The sequence below is a fragment of the Symphalangus syndactylus genome, chromosome 9 (assembly GCF_028878055.3).
Source record: "Symphalangus syndactylus isolate Jambi chromosome 9, NHGRI_mSymSyn1-v2.1_pri, whole genome shotgun sequence".
NCBI lineage: Eukaryota > Metazoa > Chordata > Mammalia > Primates > Hylobatidae > Symphalangus > Symphalangus syndactylus.
Window position 1 is genome coordinate 31,022,658 of NC_072431.2, and position 19,403 is coordinate 31,042,060.

The 19,403-nt window shown below is 41.8% G+C and overlaps 1 protein-coding gene across 8 annotated transcripts in view; it reads left to right on the forward strand.

Annotated features, from left to right (window-relative positions):
* ACIN1 (apoptotic chromatin condensation inducer 1) overlaps positions 1 to 19,403 on the forward strand; it is a 37,110-nt gene that overhangs the window by 2,371 nt on the left and 15,336 nt on the right. For 4 of the 8 annotated variants that reach the window (XM_055291793.1, XM_055291792.1, XM_055291791.1 and 1 more), the window contains exons 3-8: positions 2,300 to 2,411; positions 2,833 to 2,952; positions 11,189 to 11,277; positions 12,506 to 13,774; positions 14,283 to 14,501; positions 15,056 to 15,171. In XM_055291793.1, coding sequence (XP_055147768.1) covers positions 2,300 to 2,411; positions 2,833 to 2,952; positions 11,189 to 11,277; positions 12,506 to 13,774; positions 14,283 to 14,501; positions 15,056 to 15,171 — 1,925 coding nt within the window. The remainder of the gene's footprint in view (positions 1 to 2,299; positions 2,412 to 2,832; positions 2,953 to 11,188; positions 11,278 to 12,505; positions 13,775 to 14,282; positions 14,502 to 15,055; positions 15,172 to 19,403) is intronic. The other 4 variants (XM_063609413.1, XM_063609412.1, XM_063609414.1 and 1 more) reach the window with 1 other exon arrangement.

Below are 19,403 nucleotides of genomic sequence, written 5' to 3' on the forward strand. Positions count from 1 at the left end.
TCTGTAATATGAGAAACAGACTAAACCCATGGGTTTATAACTGCTCTCTTGGGGTTTTGTGGAGCTGCTTTGGAGAGCTTCCCAGGGGAAATACCTTTTTCCCAAGTAAGCAAGGCTCATACTCCTCTCTTAAACTAGATTAGATCTACTTTTATCTGCTTTAACTGTTGAGTTTCTGCATAAGATTTTTAAATTATTCCACAGTTAAAATCCAAAAATCATTAGGCTGCACAGTCTCTTAAAGTTTCTTTCAGCTTTTAAAAATCCCCTCATTATAATGTGTCATATACTTAAAGGAAAAATCCAAGTCTTTGTTAAAGCAACGGTGTGCAGCCTCAGTACTAGATGAAGTCTCAGGATACTGTGGAAAACAAGAGAGCCCTCCTACTCCCTTGTTATCACCTCATTAAGCTGTAAGTATCATAATCTAGCCAGCTTTCAGAGGTTCAGTTAAGTACTTTAACAAGCATAAGAAACTGCATAGTTAATCAGCTTAATTGTATTCCTTTTACCCATTGCATTTTAGTCTTTGAAGCTTTGCTTTTATTAACACAGGGGTTGTGCAGCAAACATGCCTATTCTGTAATACACATGCAACCCACCCTTCAGCAATGTCCATTGAGTGCCAAGAGACTCATTTCTACTTCAGGTGAAAATAAACATTTACTATGTTTAGGAAACATGACTGATAACGTAGAAAGTATTCAGGTTTTTTGCTTTTTCAGTTCTAAATAGGACTTGCTAAGCAAGAAGGTTCTAGGGAGGAGAACTTGTGAAGAGAAAGCTGGAGGTCAGAAGAGCAACTTGGGAATCTGTATTACAGAAAAAAAAAATAGGAAAAGGCATAAGCTCCTGTTACCAAGGATTTCCTTTCACCCAGACAAAATGGAGTTATAACTTTGTCTAAGTGCTGAATGGATATCCCTTTTCTTAGTCTCTTGATTTCATACTTTTAAATACCATACTTGAATTTTGGAGATGTTTGATAACATGTTTCCTGGATATGAGGCCGGGCATTGTGGCTCACGCCTGTAATGCTAGCACTTTGGGAGGCCAAGGTGGGTGGATCACCTGAGGTCAGAAGTTTGAGACCAGCCTGGCCAACATGGCAAAACCCTATCTATACTAAAAATGCAGAAATGAGCTGGGTGTAGGGGCACATGTCTGTAATCCCAGCTACTCAGGAGACTGAGGCAGGAGAATGTCTTGAACCCAGGAGGCGGAGGTTGCAGCAAGCCGAGATCACGCCATTGCTCTCCAGCCTGGGTGACAAAGTGATACTCCATCTCAAAAAAAAAAAAAAAAAAAGTTTCCTGGATAGGTAACGATTGATCTTTTGGAGGAACTGGCTTTTTTTTTTTTTTTCTTGAGATAGAGTCTTGCTCTTTAACCCAGGCTGGAGTGCAGTGGCACAATCTCGGCTTACTGCATCCACCACCTCCTGAGTAGCCAGGATGACAAACTCACACCACAATATGCCCAGCTTTTTGTATTTTTAGTAGAGACGGATTTCGCCATGTTGCTGAGACTGGTCTTGAACTCCTGAGCTCAAGCCGTCTTCCCACTTCAGCCTCCCAAAGTACTGGGATTACAGATGTGAGCCACCATGTTTCAGTCTTGATACTACCAAAAGGAAATTTTAGATTACCCTTTAGATAATGTTCCACGTAATCTAGGAATTTAGCCTAAGAGGTATAATTACAGGAATTTTAATTTAAGGTTATTTGTGGCTGGGCACGGTGGCTCACGCATGTAATGCCAGCACTTCGGGAGGCTGAGGCAGGTGGATCACTTGAGGTCAGGAGTTTTGAGACCGGTCTGATCAACATAGTGACACCCCATCTCTACTAAAAATAAAAATTAGCCAAGTGTGGTGGTGCACACCTGTAATCCTAGCTACTCAGGAGGCTGAGGCAGGAGAATCATTTGAAGCCAGAAGGCAGAGGTTGCAGTGAGCCAAGGTCACGCCACTGCACTCCAACCTGGGCAACAGAGTGAAACTCTGTCTCAAAAAATAAAAATAAAAGTAATTTGTATACCAGTATCACTCTTTGGGAACTGAATATTTAAAACAAAAAATTTAAAACAAAAAAATTATCTTCTTTTTGCCCTTTTTTTTTGTGACTCAAGGCTATTCTGTTCTTCAATATAGAACTGACTTAAAAAAAAGCCTTCCAACATTTTAGTTATCTTTCGTGGGTCCAACTATAAGGAGTGGACCTTTGCTCCATGGAATGTTGTTCTTTGCATTCTCCTGGTTTGTTTTCCTAGACCCTCTTTTTTCATTTCCTCTACACAGATTGGTGAGGAAATGAGCCAGAACAGTTTCATAAAACAGTATCTGGAAAAGCAGCAGGAGCTACTTAGGCAGCGTCTGGAACGGGAAGCTCGAGAAGCTGCAGAACTTGAAGGTAAGCCCAGACTGTCACTTTTAACAAGGAGTTCATCATTCTTATCCCTGTCACCAAGTAGATAGGCCTGTGTGACTAGACAATTTCAGAAATAAGTGAGGCTGAGACTGCCACTTACTTGCTTTCATAGCCCATGAAGCCAAGTGATTTACTATTTACTTTTGTCAGGGAAGAGGACACTTAATTTGACTGTCTTGTTAGAAGAGGATTCCTGCCAACAGGAAGAGTTATAAGTAAATTAAGCTACCATTTAGATGAAGTAGAGCTGAATCCCAGGGAGTTTTTTTCTTTGTATACGGTGCTCTTTTTGGTATGTAACTCTGTATCTGTGACTTTGCCTGACCTCCTTCACTCCTCTACATATTCCTACATGCTGAGTCCTTCACTCCCTCCCTGCCCCGACCCGATCTGTACTTTGCAGAAGCTTCAGCTGAGTCGGAGGACGAGATGATCCATCCTGAGGGAGTGGCTTCCCTGCTGCCTCCTGACTTTCAGAGCAGCCTGGAGAGACCAGAGCTGGAGCTCAGCAGACATTCGCCCAGTACGTATCTCCCTCCCCACTGCGCTGTTTTGTCAATCCTGCGTAGTTGGTGGGGGGAGGTAGTTACACCTCCTTTCATGCTAAGCCTCCATGAAAGTCCCAGGGAAATTCTGTGACATTAATATTTGACATCTGTTTCTCATGGAAAGTATACCCTTTTTGAAGTCTGCTTTCACCCATATATTGTGTTACCTTCTCAGTGTTTTACAAAACAGTGTGATTTTTCTTCTCATCTGTACCTCTTCAACTCTTCTACCTCTGAATTTGGCAACAGTCAACTCTTTTTCATCTCTTCACCAATTGTGTATATTACGTGTTAACACATTCAGTCACCCTCTCGAATTGGGTATCTGCTGTGGTTTAATCAACAGATTTTCATTGCGTACTTGCTGTATACCAGGCACATGGTAGGCACTAGGAATATCGTAAAGAAAGAAACAAGTCTCAGCCCCAAGAAACTTAGTCTAGTGAGGAGCTGGACATTAGTTACAGTGGTATTGGCTACTGTGCAAGGCAACGCAGAGTATTATGTGAGCATATTATAATAGGGAGCTCTAACCTAGTATGTGGGATTGGTTCAGGCAAGATTAATTAATTTCTTCACATTATAGAAAATATTAAGCACCCATGCTGTGTGCGATCGCTCACGCCTCTGATCCCAGCACTTTGTGAGGCTGAGGCAGACGGATCACCTGAGGTCAGGAGTGCCAGACCAGCCTGGAAAAACCGTGAAAAAGCCATGGCAAAACCCTGTCCCTACTAAAAATATAAAAATTAGCCGGGTATGGTGGCAGGCACCGGTAATCCCAGTGACTCGGGAGGCTAAGGCAGGAGAATCGCTTGAACCCGGGAGGCAGAGGTTGCAGTGAGCCAAGATTACACCATTGCACTTCAGCCTGGACAATAGAGTGAGACTGTGTCTTAAAAAATATATATAATCATAATAAGCACCCAGTTTTGCATAATATCTCAAGCAAAAGTCTATAAATATAGCCTTTGTCTTTTGGGAACTACCTGTCTAAGTCAGTATACTTTGAGGAGAGCATGTACAGGTTGAGCATGCCTAATCCAAAGACCCAAAACTTTCTGAGCATTCACATGACACTCAAAGGAAATGCTCATCAGAGCATTTCAGATTTTGGGTTTTCAGATTAGGGATGCTGAATCAGAAAGTATAATGCAAATATTCAAAAATCCAAAATCTAAAACACTTGTGATCCCAAGCATTTTGGAAAAGGGATACTTAATATGTGTATAAGACATGTGGATTGTTAGTAGATACATTAAACCAATGTGTAACTTAACAAGTATTTTGAATAATTAGTAATGTTGAGGGGGGTGTGGAATCCACCGTAATCAGTGTTTTTAGGATGTATGGAAGTTTCCAGCTCTTCTGATTAATATAGAATTCCTTCATGGACTACGCTTGATTTTAGTTAAAAGGCTGAGCAGCGATAGACTCTTCATGGAAATAGATTTTTTAGGAGATATTTAATGGTAGGAAAGAAATTTTCCAAAAGGCTAGAGAAAATAGCCTTTGAGTCTAGTTTTAAGGTCCTGTTTTACTCAGTCCCTGTTTTTCTTGGTCCTAGTCTTAGACCCAGAAAGACATTTTTAGAAATCTTTTAGTAAGAAAATACTGGCCAATACTTTGGAATTATTGAGTTCCTTAGGGACCTCTTTTCTCCTGAAATATGAGAATAGTAGACCCTCAGCTGATCCACTTTGCTCCCTGCGCCCTTTCCCCCCTGATTTTAAAGCCAAGAGGAAAGAGAAATCTCTTCTAAAATTGTCAGTATTTCTTCTCACATAAAACTAAAAATATATATTTATTGAATTCCTACTGCATACATATCTCTGTGTGAGAGTATGTTGGGAGTTAGCACAGCATAAAGTCTGTTAGGAAGAGAGAACAATTACACATAAATCGAACAACAGAAGATAGTATGTGACAATGATACAGACAAAAGAGTGGAAGAGCTCTGAGGACTACAGTGATTAGAGAAAGCCTCATACGGAGATACAGGATTTGAGCTGAGCCTTAGAAATGGTTTGGCAGAGAGGATACAAGAAGATGTTTTTAGGAAGGAACAAAGGCAGAGAGGTAGGAATGAATATGGTATTTTTAAAGGAGAGGTAGTAGACTAATCTAGCCAGAGTAGAGTATTTCACATTCAAGAATAGTCAGCAAAACAATTTAAAAGGTAGAAGAGGGTGATATACAGAGGGCTTTAAATGCCAGGCCAATAAGTATGAGGGTTTTTTTTTTAGTTCTATAGGTAATGGGGGAACCATTGAAAATTCTTAATAGGACCATGATTTGATAAGGACCTCTCTTTAAAAAGAGAGGCTGTCAGTTCTTAATATAATTTGAAATGAAAAAGAGAAATGATTTCTGAAATAGATTTCAAAAGCAAAGATTTAGAGTAAGGGTAGCCAGTCTTTTCAGTGCTTTATGTCATCAGTAAGACCCTTCCCATGGCTAGTAATTGATGGAGAAAAAAAAAAACCCAGAGGTTAAAAAAATAAAAAGGTGAAAAATAAATTGGAAAGTATGAATGTAGTAAATTGTAGAGTACTGCTCATAATTGCCGTAAATGCTCTTCAGTGTCCTTTATGCCATAAATTTTCCTACCTCTGATCTTGGCTTAGATAAGAATCCCATTAATAGATGTGGTACAAAATTTAGTTAAGGTCCTGAACGGAGTGGCCGTTTGGAGTTCTATCAGTGCTTAGTTGAATCAGCATTAACCCTAGTGTTTGCCCAGAAATCAGATTCTTCCAGGTGTAGAATCTCAGTCTGCCATATGCCAGTATGCCATTGCAATGGCAGCTTATTTGTTGGCTTTGAATGTTTTGGGGTTCTCTCTTGAATAACAAATTTTGATTAAGTTTCCTACTAACATTTTTCTAAACGCTACTGGCACCTGCGGGAGATTTTTTATTTGTTTTAATATTACTATGTTTAAGAATATGGATTCCTGGCCCCTACCCAAAGAATCTCAAGGAATGGGAGTCCTGGGACTCTACATTTTTTAAAAAGTCCCTGAGTGGTTCTGTTGACCAATTCATTTTATGAATGACTAACTGAAGGAAGAGTTTTTCAGTGTTATAATTTATCAAGATCTTTGGTTTATATTCCAGCATCCTCCTGTTTATATGCTATTGGCAAAATCCCAAATAGGAAGGAAGAATTGGTTTGTCCAGGTGTGGTGTCTCACACCTGTAATCCTAGCACTTTGGGAGGCTGAGGTGGGAGGATCTCCCAGGAGATTGGCCTCAGCAACATAGTGAGTCCTATCTGTACAAAAAAATAGAAAACATTAGCTGACTGTGATGGCACATGCCTATGGTCCCAGCTACTCGGGAGGCTGAGGTGGGAAGATTGCTTGGGCCCTAGTGGTCAAGGTGGCAGACAACAGAGTGAAACCCTGTCTCAAAGAAATAATTGATTTATAAAATCCTATCTGACTTCCCTCTTACGTCTCCATCACTTTCTTCAGATATTTCTAAGGTGTTGGGACTCATTATCCACCTACCATAGTCATAAATTGTCTGAATTTCCTTCTATATCATGACTGTGTGTACAGAAATTCTTACTGTCCTTAATTTTTTCAAAAAGAGCTCAAACTAAGAAAATACATTTTAAAATGGATAATCAGAATATTGATTCTTTAACAAAGGTGATTTTAGCCAGCCTTTGGCTTATAGAGTATGCCCCTCATTCCTTTTTCTCCATATTAAAACCTGGATGCTGAAATTCTAGAGAAATGCTAGGTAACTTACTTACAGGTCTAACATGAGTCAGATTTAGGTTTGGCATTGTTTCCAGGTCTGTATTCTCTTCATTCCTGCTTCTTATTCACACCTAAGGTTACCTTTTAGCCACAGGCTTTTCTTCGATCTCTGGCTACCTTACTTTGGTCCCACAAATCCTGCCCAGGAATTTGTTTTCTAGGATGAAGAACTATTTCCTCTATAACCCTTAAACATTCTGCACTTTAATATATCCTGCATTGTCTAGCAACTGCCTTTTCCTTTCTGTGAAGACTTCTGGCTTTGGACTCTTGGAAATCTAATATTTACCCTAACTTGTTTTTTGAATCCTGAAATGTATTTATTAGCCTGTTATCAGTATCAGCTCCACCCTTAGCTAAAGCGCTCACTGTCTACACGTGTTACTAACATCTGGCCTAAGACATTCAGTGTGGCCATGTTCTTATAATAGAAGGTATCACCTTTTTCAGAAGTTTGTCTGCATCACATTAGCTCTTTCCAAGGAATTAGAGATTCCTCATCTCTTTATATTTTGCATTGCTGACTAATTTCTTGTTTCATGTCTGAGGCCCCTCCAGTTTCTGCTTTTATTGCAAAACAGTGATGACCAGAACTTTCTGAACCGCCCTGCTCATTTCTCCAGATCTCTTTGATGACTTACTATGAGTTCTTCCAGAGGAGTAATCATCCAGAAATCCTATCACTGCAGTTTTACAGTATCAAAAATAACATTGTAATTCAATAAATAGCATATAATTCACAGTAGGTAGGTAAAGAAGCTGTTTTGCTTGTACATACTAATTTTAAAATTGCAACTCAGTTATTTGACTTTCTTGTTTTTTTGTTGTTGTTGTTGTTTTTGAGATGGAGTCTTGCTCTGTCGCCCAGGCTGGAGTGCAGTGGTGCGATCTCTGCTCACTGCAAGCTCTGCCTTCCGGGTTCACACCATTCTTCTGCCTCAGCCTCCCGAATAGCTGGGACTGCAGGCGCCTGCCACCATGCCCGGCTAATTTTTTTTGTGTGTGTGTATTTTTAGTAGGGACGGGGTTTCACCATGGTCTCGATCTCCTGACCTCGTGATCTGCCCGCCTCGGCCTCCCAAAGTGCTGGGATTACTGGCGTGAGCCACTGCACCCAGCCTTGACTTTAACACATTTATCTCTGACCAACCTTGCACATGCCTTTTTTTTTTTTTTTTTTTTTTGGTGTGTGTGAGATAAATCAGCTTCTTTCACTGATACTTGGGAAGGAACTTTGCCTAACATTTATGAAAACTTTTTATTTTGGTTTTACTTATTTTATAACTTAGCCTATTTCAGATCACTGAATTATGAAATGATTATTTCATTTCACTGCACTACTGTCTTACAGATATATTCAAATGTTTGCTAAAGAGTCTGGCCTATTCCTGTATATTCTAACCATATATCCTGTATGAACAACCATAACACAAATCTTTCTTCACTTACTCAGATATGAAATGGTATATACTCAGAGGTCCTTTTAATCAAATGATCATGAAGTAAAGTTTTACAAAATATGTGTAGTCTTCTAATTGATTTCATTAGTTTCATTTTGGGTTTTTTTTTCTTCTTTTTTTTTGAGATGGAGTCTCGCTCTGTCACCCAGGCTGGAGTGCAATAGCGCCATCTCGGCTCACTACACCCTCTGCCTCCGAGGTTCAAGCGATTCTTCTGCCTCAGCCCCCTGAGTAGCTGGGACTACAGGCGTGCGCCACCATGCCCAGCTAAAATTTTTTTTTGTATTTTTAGTGGAGATGAGGTTTTACCTTATTGGGCAGGCTAGTCTCGAACTCCTGATCTCGTGATCTGCCCGCCTCAGCCTCTCAAAGTGCTGGGATTACAGGTGTGAGCCACCGCGCCCAGCCTCATTTTGATTTTTTAATTATTATTACAGAAGCATTCGCCTAGTTCATTTTAGATTGTAAGGATATAGAAATAAGAGAGAAGGCCGGGCACTGTGGCTTACACCCGGGAGGCAGAGGTTGCAGTGAGCCTAGATCATGCCATTGCACTCCATCCTGGGCAACAAGAGCAAAACTCTTAAACCTGTAATCCCAGCACTTTGGGAGGCCAAGCAGGGGGAGGGGGCGGGGATCACGAGGTCAGGAGTTCGAGACCAGCCTGGCCAACATGGCAAAACCCCATCTGTACTAAAAATACAAAAGTTAGCCAGGCATGGTGGCGGGCGCCTGTAATCCCAGTTACCCAGGAGGCTGAGGCAGGAGAATTGCTTGAACCCAGGAGGTGGAGGTTGCAGTGAACCGAAATCGTGCCATTGCACTCCAGCCTGGGTGACGAGCAAGACTCCGTCTCAGAAAAAAAGAAAAAAGAAATAAGAGAGAAGATCTTGGGTTAGAGCTGCATACCATCTGCTTTATTTGCACTATTACTATACAACATGGTTTTGTAGATCATTTAAACCTTTTGTACTGTATTAACATTGAGTCCCATCTAGCTGATTAAGTATCTGGAATATAATTATCTTCCTGCTATTTTCTAAACTGGTTCTCATTGATATTAGTATTGCTACTCTACATAGTTGATCTTTTTTTTTTTTTTTTTGAGACGGAGTCTCGCTCTGTCGCCCAGGCTGGAGTGCAGTGGTGCAATTTTGACTCACTGCAAGCTCCACCTCCCAGGTTCACGCTATTCTCCTGCCTCAGCTGGGACTACAGGTGCCTGCCGCCACGCCTGGCTAATTTTTTGTATTTTTAGTAGAGACGGGGTTTCACCGTGTTAGCCAGGATGGTCTTGATCTCCTGACCTCGTGATCCCCCTGCCTCGACCTCTCAAAGTGCTGGGATTACAGGCGTGAGCCACCGTGCCTGGCCGCCTAGTTGATCTTAATTCTGGTAGGAGATTTAGAAATCATCTAATACAGCCCCTCCTTTTTCTCAATTGTGACATTTGAGACTCGGGCACAGTGGTTTAGACCTTAATCTCAGCACTTTGGGAAGACCGGGGTGGGAGGATTACTTGAGCCCTGGAGGCTGAGGCTGCAGTGAGCCATGATCATGCCACTGCACTCCAGCCTGGGTGACAGAGTAAAACGCTGTATAAAAAGAAAGATATTGAGACCCAAATTACTTAAGTGATTTACCCACTTACCTTCCTTCATGGAATTTGAGCGAAACTTTCTTCCAGTTTTACATAGATTTATTATTCAGGATAACCTAGATTGGTGGTTTCCAAGCTTTCTTTTAATAGAACTTTTTTTTTCTTAAAAACAAAAAAAAACAACCTTACCTAGTCCAGGTGCGGTGGCTCACGCCTGTAATTCCAGAACTTTGGGAGGCCAACACGGGTGGATTGCTTGAGCCCAGGAGTTCGAACCAGCCTAGGCAACATGATGAAACCCCGTCTCTGTAAAAAATACCAAAATTAGCAAGGTATGGTGGCGTGCGCCTGCAGTCCCAGCTGTCCAGTAGGCGGAAGCAGGACAATCGCTTGAACCTGGGAGGTGGAGGTTGTCTTGAGCCTAGATCATGCCATTGCACTCCATCCTGGGCAACAAGAGCAAAACTCTGTCTCAAAAAAAAAAAGAAAAAAGAAAAACGTGAGCTCATGCCTGTAATCCCAGCACTTTGGGAGGCCAAGGCGGGCAGATACTTGAGGTCAGGAGTTTGAGAGCAGCCTGTCCAACAGGGTGAAACCCCATATCTACTAAAAATACAAAAATTAGCCAAGCATGGTGGTGGGCACCTGTAATCCCAGCTACTTAGGAGGCTGAGGCATGAGACTGGTTTGAAGCCAGGGGGCAGAGGTCGCAGTAAGGCAAGATTGCACCACTGCATCCAGCCTGGGTGACAGAGTGAGACTCCATCTCAGAAAAAAAAAAAAAATCTCGAGTTCTAATACATAAAACCTAATAGACAGGACCTGATTCTGAAACCCCATCCAGTTGGCTTGAAGTAATTTCAGGAACTTTAGGGCGCTGAAAAACATTCCTCTAAGTATTTATTTCTTGAGTCTGTTATTGTGCAAATTCATATATTTAATCATAATATTTTGGTTGAAATTAGAAAGTAGTAATAGGCAATCCAAAAAAATGGATACAGAACATAATGAAGGCTTAAACTTTATTCAGAGTAAGAACACTTTGTAGAAATAAGTACACTTTGTATTTGTACATCCTGCTAGACAGTTTGAAGCCCCTGGAAATTATTTTACATTTATTTGAGTTATTTATAATATGTGAATTGGCTTTGAGGCGTTGAAAATATTCTAGACGTGCACACCAAGAATTACCAATAAGACCCTGACCTTAGGGCTTTTTGTAGTCTTTTCTTTAGTGTAGAAGTCAAAGAAACCGATACAGATATGTCTTGATAGGCTCATATGCTATAATTGGTTGGATATTAGAAAGCCTGATTTTTAAAAAGCCATGAATGAGTCTTCACTTCATGAATCTGACTTGATTCTTTTTCATTCAATAGGAAAAAGCTCCTCAGTTTCTGAAGAGAAAGGTGACTCTGATGATGAGAAACCAAGGAAAGGAGAAAGACGATCATCTAGGGTCAGACAGGTAACTCAGATACCTCCTAAAGATCACCTCTTTAGTAATGCTTTGGATATCTTCTCTTCTTCAGACTTTTTTCGAGTTCGTATGTCTCTACATTTAGGGGTTTTGTTTTTCTTTTTTGGGACAGAGTCTGGCTGTCTCGCCTAGGCTGCAGTGCAGTGGCGCAATCACAGCTCACTACAGCCTCGACCTCCTAGGCTTACGCAGTCCTTCCACCTCAGCCTCCCAAAGGGTTGGGATTACAGGCGTGAGCCACTGCCTGGCCTCTAGATTTCTTTGCAGTTATCTTCCTTCTCCTCTTTGTCATGTTTTTGTTGTTCGTTTTGTCTTTTTATTTAGATCTGCTCTGCCTTTCAGATTTCTAAGTGAATATTTTTTAAAAGTTTAAATTTGAAAATTAGCAGGCTGCTCTATATTCTTAAAGCACATTGTTAGACAAGATATGACATAATTAACCATTCAGTTAAAGCCTTAAGGTTATATGATATAACACTAAGTGGGCAGAATACAAAAGTGTTATGTGTAGTGTAATTATGACTGTACAAAGGAAATGATTAGAGGAAAGAACAAAAAGAAATATACCAAAATGACAAAAAGATAATCGTATTAATTGATAGTAGGTTAGTTCTCCTCAGCCCTCTATCCACCCTTTTACTTTCTAGATGCTTTGCTAATATTTTACTGAAAAAAAAAAAGGGTGCTTGAAGCTAAAATTTAAACTACAAGGCCGGTCGCAGTGGCTCACGCTTGTAGTCCCAGCACTTTGGGAGGCCGAGGTGGGCAGGTCACGAGGTCAGGAGATCGAGACCACAGTGAAACCCCGTCTCTACTAAAAATACAAAAAATTGGCTGGGCGTGGTGGCGGGCGCCTGTAGTCCCAGCTACTCGGAGGCTGAGGCAGGAGAATGACGTGAACCTGGGAGGCGGAGCTTGCAGTGAGCCGAGATTGCGCCACTGCACTCCAGCCTGGGCGACAGAGCGAGACTCCGTCTCAAAAAAATAAATAAATAAACTACATAGAAGTAGCTTCATTGTATTTCTTTTGGTCACTCTATTTTGATTCCCGTAAGGGCCATGTTAGTCGTGATTGTCTCCTGTCTCTCCTGTTTCTGTTGCTGAAAGTATATATCATTGAATTTCTCCTTCCTGGGGGTGTCTTCGTTAGATACTTTCTCTCCTCTGTTGATTGTGAGCAAATACATTTGGAGCCATTGTGTATCTGTTCTTTCAGGCAAGAGCAGCTAAACTCTCTGAGGGCAGCCAGCCTGCTGAGGAGGAAGAGGATCAAGAAACACCTTCCAGAAACCTAAGGGTCAGAGCAGATCGAAATTTGAAAACAGAGGAGGAAGAAGAGGAGGAGGAGGAGGAGGAAGAAGATGATGAAGAAGAGGAAGATGATGATGAGGGACAAAAATCTAGGGAGGCACCAATCCTGAAAGAGTTTAAGGAAGAAGGGGAAGAGATGCCTAGAGTAAAACCAGAGGAGATGATGGATGAGAGACCCAAAACAAGATCCCAGGAACAGGAGGTGTTAGAGAGAGGAGGCAGAGTTACAAGATCCCAGGAAGAGGCTAGAAAAAGTCATCTGGCCAGACAGCAGCAGGAGAAGGAAATGAAAACAACATCTCCCCTTGAGGAGGAAGAAAGAGAAATAAAATCTTCACAAAGCTTAAAGGAAAAATCGAAGTCTCCTTCCCCTCCTCGACTGACTGAAGATCTAAAGAAGGCCTCACTTGTAGTGCAGCCAGAGCAAACTGCCAACGAGGAGGAGACTCCTCCACCTTTACTTACGAAGGAAGCATCTTCTCCACCACCTCATACACAACTCCATAGTGAAGAAGAAATAGAGCCCATGGAAGGCCCAGCCCCCCCTGTCCTCATTCAGTTATCTCCTCCTAATACAGTTGCTGAGACCAGGGAGCTATTAGTATCTCAGCATACTGTCCAGTTGGTAGGAGGCCTGTCTCCTTTGTCAAGTCCTTCAGACACCAAAGCAGAATCTCCAGCAGAGAAAGTGCCAGAGGAAAGTATACTGCCTCTGGTTCAGAAAAGCACACTGGCTGACTACTCAGCCCAGAAGGATCTTGAACCTGAGTCAGACAAATCTGCTCAGCCCCTCCCTCTAAAAATTGAGGAATTAGCACTGGCCAAAGGAATCACTGAAGAATGTCTGAAACAGCCATCTTTGGAACAGAAGGAAGGCAGAAGAGCTTCTCATACCCTTCTTCCAAGCCACAGATTGAAACAGTCAGCTGATTCATCCTCTAGCCGGTCCTCCTCATCTTCCTCCTCCAGTTCTAGATCAAGATCTCGCTCTCCTGACAGTTCAGGTTCTCGGTCTCATTCACCGCTCAGATCCAAGCAGAGAGATGTAGCCCAGGCACGTACTCATGCCAACCCTCGTGGTAGACCCCAGATGGGCTCCAGATCAACATCAGAGTCCAGATCAAGGTCACGTTCACGTTCACGTTCTCGTTCAGCATCAAGCAACAGCAGAAAAGTGAGTATGAGAGAATCCCGGGTGTATTAATGTTCTGTCATATTCCAGTGGTTTTCATTTCAGCCCCTGGAGAACCTGTCATGATTTCTGAAAGGAATAGGAAAAGCCTCCTTTAGTCTCCTTCACTGATTACTTTCTCCTCATTTCAGAATCAAATTTTCAATTAATTGATTCCCGAAATGGGGTTCTTTTTCATTTTGAGTCCCTTGATAGAATGTTGAATTTACGTACTCCTCTCCTCCACTAGATGGAAACTTCTTGAGGGTATGGGCATGCCCTTTTACGTGTGTGTCCCAGGATCTAGCATCTAGTTAAAACTTAATAATTTGTTAAATAAGTGGTCAAGGAGACCACTAAATGGGAATAAACGCAGACAAAATGGGAGTAAACACAGACAAAAAGGTCCAGAGTATAAAATTTGGTCCATGGAAACTGGAAACCTCAGCAATCTACCGAATATATACCATATACAATAATTTTTCTTGTTATGTGTTTCGTTTTGTTTTAGTCTCTGAGCCCTGGAGTCTCCAGGGACAGCAGCACCAGCTATACTGAAACCAAAGATCCCTCTTCTGGTCAGGAGGTTGCAACTCCACCAGTGCCACAACTGCAGGTCTGTGAGCCAAAGGAGAGGACTTCCACCTCCTCATGCTCTGTCCCAGCAAGGCGTCTGAGTCAGCCTGGACCAGCTGAAAAGCATGTGACCCAGAGGTTCCAGCCTGAGCGGGTAGGCTATTGTGTCCCCTCCCTACACAGAGATGGAGGATTAAGCAAGATCTTCCCTCTTGTCTTTGCTATAAAACTAAAAAGTTAAGTCTGGACAAGGTTCAGTAGAAATGTAGTGGATGCCTGTTAATCCTGCTTCACTCATTTCCAGCTCCCTGGTTCGTAGAAGTTCTCTGCATGAGGCTGAGCAGCAGGGTTATCTCCAGGGCCCCCAGGGTCAATTCTTCCTCATAATTCCTCCTTTTATCTGCCAAAAGGAAGTCAGCCTTTTCTCAGTTCTCTCAAAAAAGAATTCTGTCAGAACAAGGATCACTGAGGAAAAGGAAAAAAGTTAAAAATTCTGATAAAATGATTACTGGCATAAATATTCTTGAAGTACCTATTTTTAAGCCATGTTCCATTCCTTATTCTAAAATGAAATAAAGATACAGAGGGCTGTGTGTGGAGCTGGTACTGTGTATGTCCTGCCTTGCCTTTTTCAGGCTCCAGGTAGAAGAAAAGGAACCAAGCAGATTTAAGTATTTTGCTCTGTTTGTTTTTGCTGTCTCCTGACAGGGGAGCCCAAAGAAGTGTGAAGCTGAAGAGGCAGAGCCACCAGCTGCCACACAGCCCCAAACCTCAGAGACTCAGACCTCTCATCTGCCAGAATCAGAAAGAATTCATCACACTGTGTAAGTGATATATCTCGACTGGGGTGTAACAAGGAACTATGAGTGTGCGATAGTTCTTCGCTCCCTAGGGTTCTTTGACTAAGCAGTCCTAATTTCCTTTTAAAACATAAAGGCAGAGTTTTAATCTGGACAAAGGCTAAACTTCAGTTACTATGTTGGGAGCTGCCACCTTTAAGGTAACCTGAAAAGTGGTCATCAGGGCACAAGGAAAACTCACCTGGGATCATCCAGCCAAAATAGTCAACTCCTTTAAGATTTAGGCAATAGAAGCTTCTGCTTCCACACTCAAAACCATGTAAGGGAATTGACTCAGGGCATCTTAATCTTTAACTCACGTTTACCTAGGAACCCAGTTTAATAAAGGATATTGAGGGTCTTAATAAAGGAAGGCATAGCTGGGTGCTATTTTTTAGTTTGTGCATTTTCCCTAGTTACTACCTGTCATTAAGCTATCCTAGTTCTGCTAGGATATCCTAGTTCTTACAGCATGCAGTACAGCAAATTATGAAGTTCCTTTCAAGTCAGAAGTTTGTTCCTGGGCCCTTAAGACCATTTGATTGAACTTAAAATTTATACAATTAATGTGAGTTTTTAAAATCTTTATATTAAGTCCTAGAGAAATACTCATATCAGGTTAAATTTGTAATTAAATAGGTATGTCATTCATTCTTCTGAGATAGGTATTATAAATTAAGAAGCCAATGAGCCAGAATTCCTGGCTTCAAAGTCTCATGGGAAATGAAAAAATGAAGCCTTATGGGAATAAGATTGTGTAGCTTTTAGACATTAGGAACCCTGAACTGCTTTGTAGAATGTCCTGTGTAGACTGTTAGCCTAAAGTTATTCTGTACTTGTTTTTATGCCATATTAACACTAATGCTACCAGTATGATTTTCCCCTATATGTAACTGTCTAATAATTTACACTCTTCTGAGAGCTTCAAACTGTACTTTAACTCTGACTTTTGGAGGGTAGTGGGCAGGTGACATGATTTATCTCATTTGCCTGTGACTTTAATGATAGTTTATAGACCTTACTATATAGCTTTTACCTGGGGGTATACCCTTACTGGGGGTATATAGTCTTACCTCTGCTGCCATCTTGTGGCTGTTAACATTTTTTGTTTGGCAGCCAAAAGTTCACTCTACTTCCTTTGAAATTTTTTTGTTTTTCCCTTCTGGAATGGGTACATTATCCTTTGGAAAAGGGCTTTTCTTCTAGGACCATAAAGTGAAAACTCAGCGGATTCTGGAAGGTATTCAGGATTCCCCAGCCACATCATCGATGAGGAAATGGGGTGACATTTTCTCTTCCATATCCCTCAACCAGACATAATACCTGCCCCTCTCCTCCCAATTCCATGGAGGTACATTTTACATTCCATTTTACAAAAGCATGTCCTTTGTGAAATGGCAGTTTTGAAGTGGGTATTGACAGCCTGCTACTAATCGGGCCTGAGGAACTGCTTCCGATGCACCTTGGGAAGAAAGTGATTTTCTGAAAAGCTCTTTGCTAGCCTTAAAATTCTGTGGGTTTATGAGATCCTAGCAACAGAAAGGCATTTTATTTTGTTTTGAAGCAGCTTTTTTTCTGGACATTCCCATGCAATTCCAGGGCACATGAAGCTTGGAGTCATAGAGTTTCCTGTCCCCCCACTCCAGGTAAAGGTGGTTTTGATCTTCATTTTATGACTGAGATAATTTAGTCACATTGATTCTAATAAGATGATAGGCAAGTGGCATCTTGGGCAAATACTTAGATTGTCCATTGTTGCCTAGGCCCGCTTCAGTGGAGTAGTGTATAGAAGGAAACTGCAGTCTTCACTGAGGAGCTGTTCACACACATCACTCGTACCTGCTTTCCTTCTACCTGCCTACCACATGGTTTGTTCAACATCCTAACAAAATGGCATGCCTAGAGGCCTAAACCCATAGGCATTAGATCTGGTAAATAAATCTTTGAGAAGGTTGCATACATTTCTGGAGGCCCTACCACAACTGATTAACAACACCCTTCCTGGTCTCTCACCCCTCCAGAGTGTTAAGTGTGCAGCCTGGCAGCCCTCTAGAGCCCTGGCCAATTTTGAAAGCGGAATCAACAATGCTAAATGGAAAAGACCATTTATGGCATGGCCAGGCGTGGTGACTCATGCCTGTAATCGCAACACTTTGGGAGGCCAAGGCAGGTGGATCACCTGAGGTCAGGAATTCGAGACCAGCCTGACCAACATGGTGAAACCCCGTCTCTACTAAAAATACAAAATTAGCTGGGCGTGGTGTGCATGCCTGTAATCCCAGCTGCTCAGGAGGCTGAGACAGGAGAATCGCCTGAACCCGGGAGGCAGAAGTTGCGGTGAGCTGAGATCACGCCATTGCACTCCAGCCTGGGCAACAAGAGCGAAACTCCGTCTCAAAAAAAAAAAAAAAAAAAAAGGAAAAGACCATTTATGGCTTAACCTTGGTTTTTCTGTCTGTCTCAACAAGAAGTCATATGACTTTAAAAAACAGAGCAGTAAAGTGTTAAAAAAAAAAAAAAAAAAAAAAAAACAATTAGACTTCAAGGACCTGTCACCACTTGGAAGAGATTGACTGACTTTTTTGCTGTGTTTGGTTAAATCCATTCTGATTCTGATTGTGCCTGAGGAATTCTTAATTTATGAGGTAAGGTGTCTTTTTAATTGCTTGGAGCAGGAATTTGTGGGTCCTCAGTCCTATTTCAGTTGAGCCCTGTTCAAAACTCTGGTCTTCTGTCTTCTATGGGTATAACAAAAATGTCCCCATATAGCAGAAAATAATGGTATTCTCTTTTTACTTAAAAAAAAAAGTGGGGGGAAGAAAGGAAAGGGGATTTGTTTGTGTGGGCATCTGTATCATTCAGCTGTAGTTAATTCAGACCTGGATTTCTGTAGATACAACCTTCCTGTATGCACAGACCTAGCAGGCAATAGCAGTTTTAGGCTCTTGGTACAATGCATGTTTGTCTTTCTGCCTGTGTAGGAGGAAGGTAATGCTTCTTTAAGCCAATATGACGGTGTAATTGATATTCCCCGGGGGACGTACAATGCCAATATCCCAAATGATGCATGAAAAAGCAGAATTTGTTGTCATCAATAGAGTTTGCTCCACTGAGAAATTATCTAAGGACATATACCCCAAAATCATGCTGTTCTTGGTTATCTTGGGACCAGTATGCTTCTGAGGGTATCTAGTCCCACTGTTTCTTATTAAATTTTCGCGTCAGTTTTTCAGCTCCTCATGAATTCTCTATAATAACTAAAATTTCAACATATATGCCTATAGGAATTTCCTTTTCCATTAGCTTCTCTGAATCTCATATTCACATATGAATTGTAATGTGATATTATTAGCCTCCAAGTAGTCGTATCCTTTTCTTCTGGGCTTCTTTGTGTACTGTTTAATTATGGGTAGATATCCCCACTGCTTATTCTTGCAATTCCACAGACTGTTAAGCTATGTTGGGCTCTGACACATGGTTAACAAGGCTTTGGTACTAGTCCTGCAAGTAGATAGAGTCCATTTTGGGGACAGTTTCAAGGATTCTTCTTTATGTTGTTTTTTTTTTTTTTGGAGACAGAGTCTCACTCTGTCACCCAGGCTGGAGTGCAGTGGCCCGATCTCTGCTCACTGCAACCTCCACCTCCTGGGTTCAAGCAATTATCATGCCTCAGCCTCCTGAGTAGCTGGGACTATAGACGCGGCTGCCACACCCTGCTAATTTTTGTATTTTTAATAGAGATGGGGTTTCACCATGTTGGCCAGGCTGGTCTCAAACTCCTGGCCTCAGGCAGTCCTCCTGCCTCAGTCTCCCAAAGTGTTGGTATTAACAGGCGTGAGCCACCACGCCCGGCCCTCATTATTGTCTAAAAATAAAATGTTCGGAATTGTTGGGTCCCACAGAATTGATCATGGGAAAATAGAAAACACACGCCTCTTGTGTCTTAAGAGGGTAAAGGAGAACATGGTAAGATTCTTATTCTTAAAAACAGAAATTTTCAGCCGGGCATGGTGGCTCACGCCTGTAATCCCAGCACTTTGGGAGGCGGAGGCGGGCGGATCACGAGGTCAGGAGATCGAGACCATCCTGGCTGACACAGTGAAACCCCGTCTCTACTAAAAATACAAAAAATTAGCCAGGTGTAGTGGCGCGTGCCTGTAGTCCCAGCTACTCAGGAGGCTGAGGCAGGAGAATGGCGTGAACCCGGGAGGCAGAGC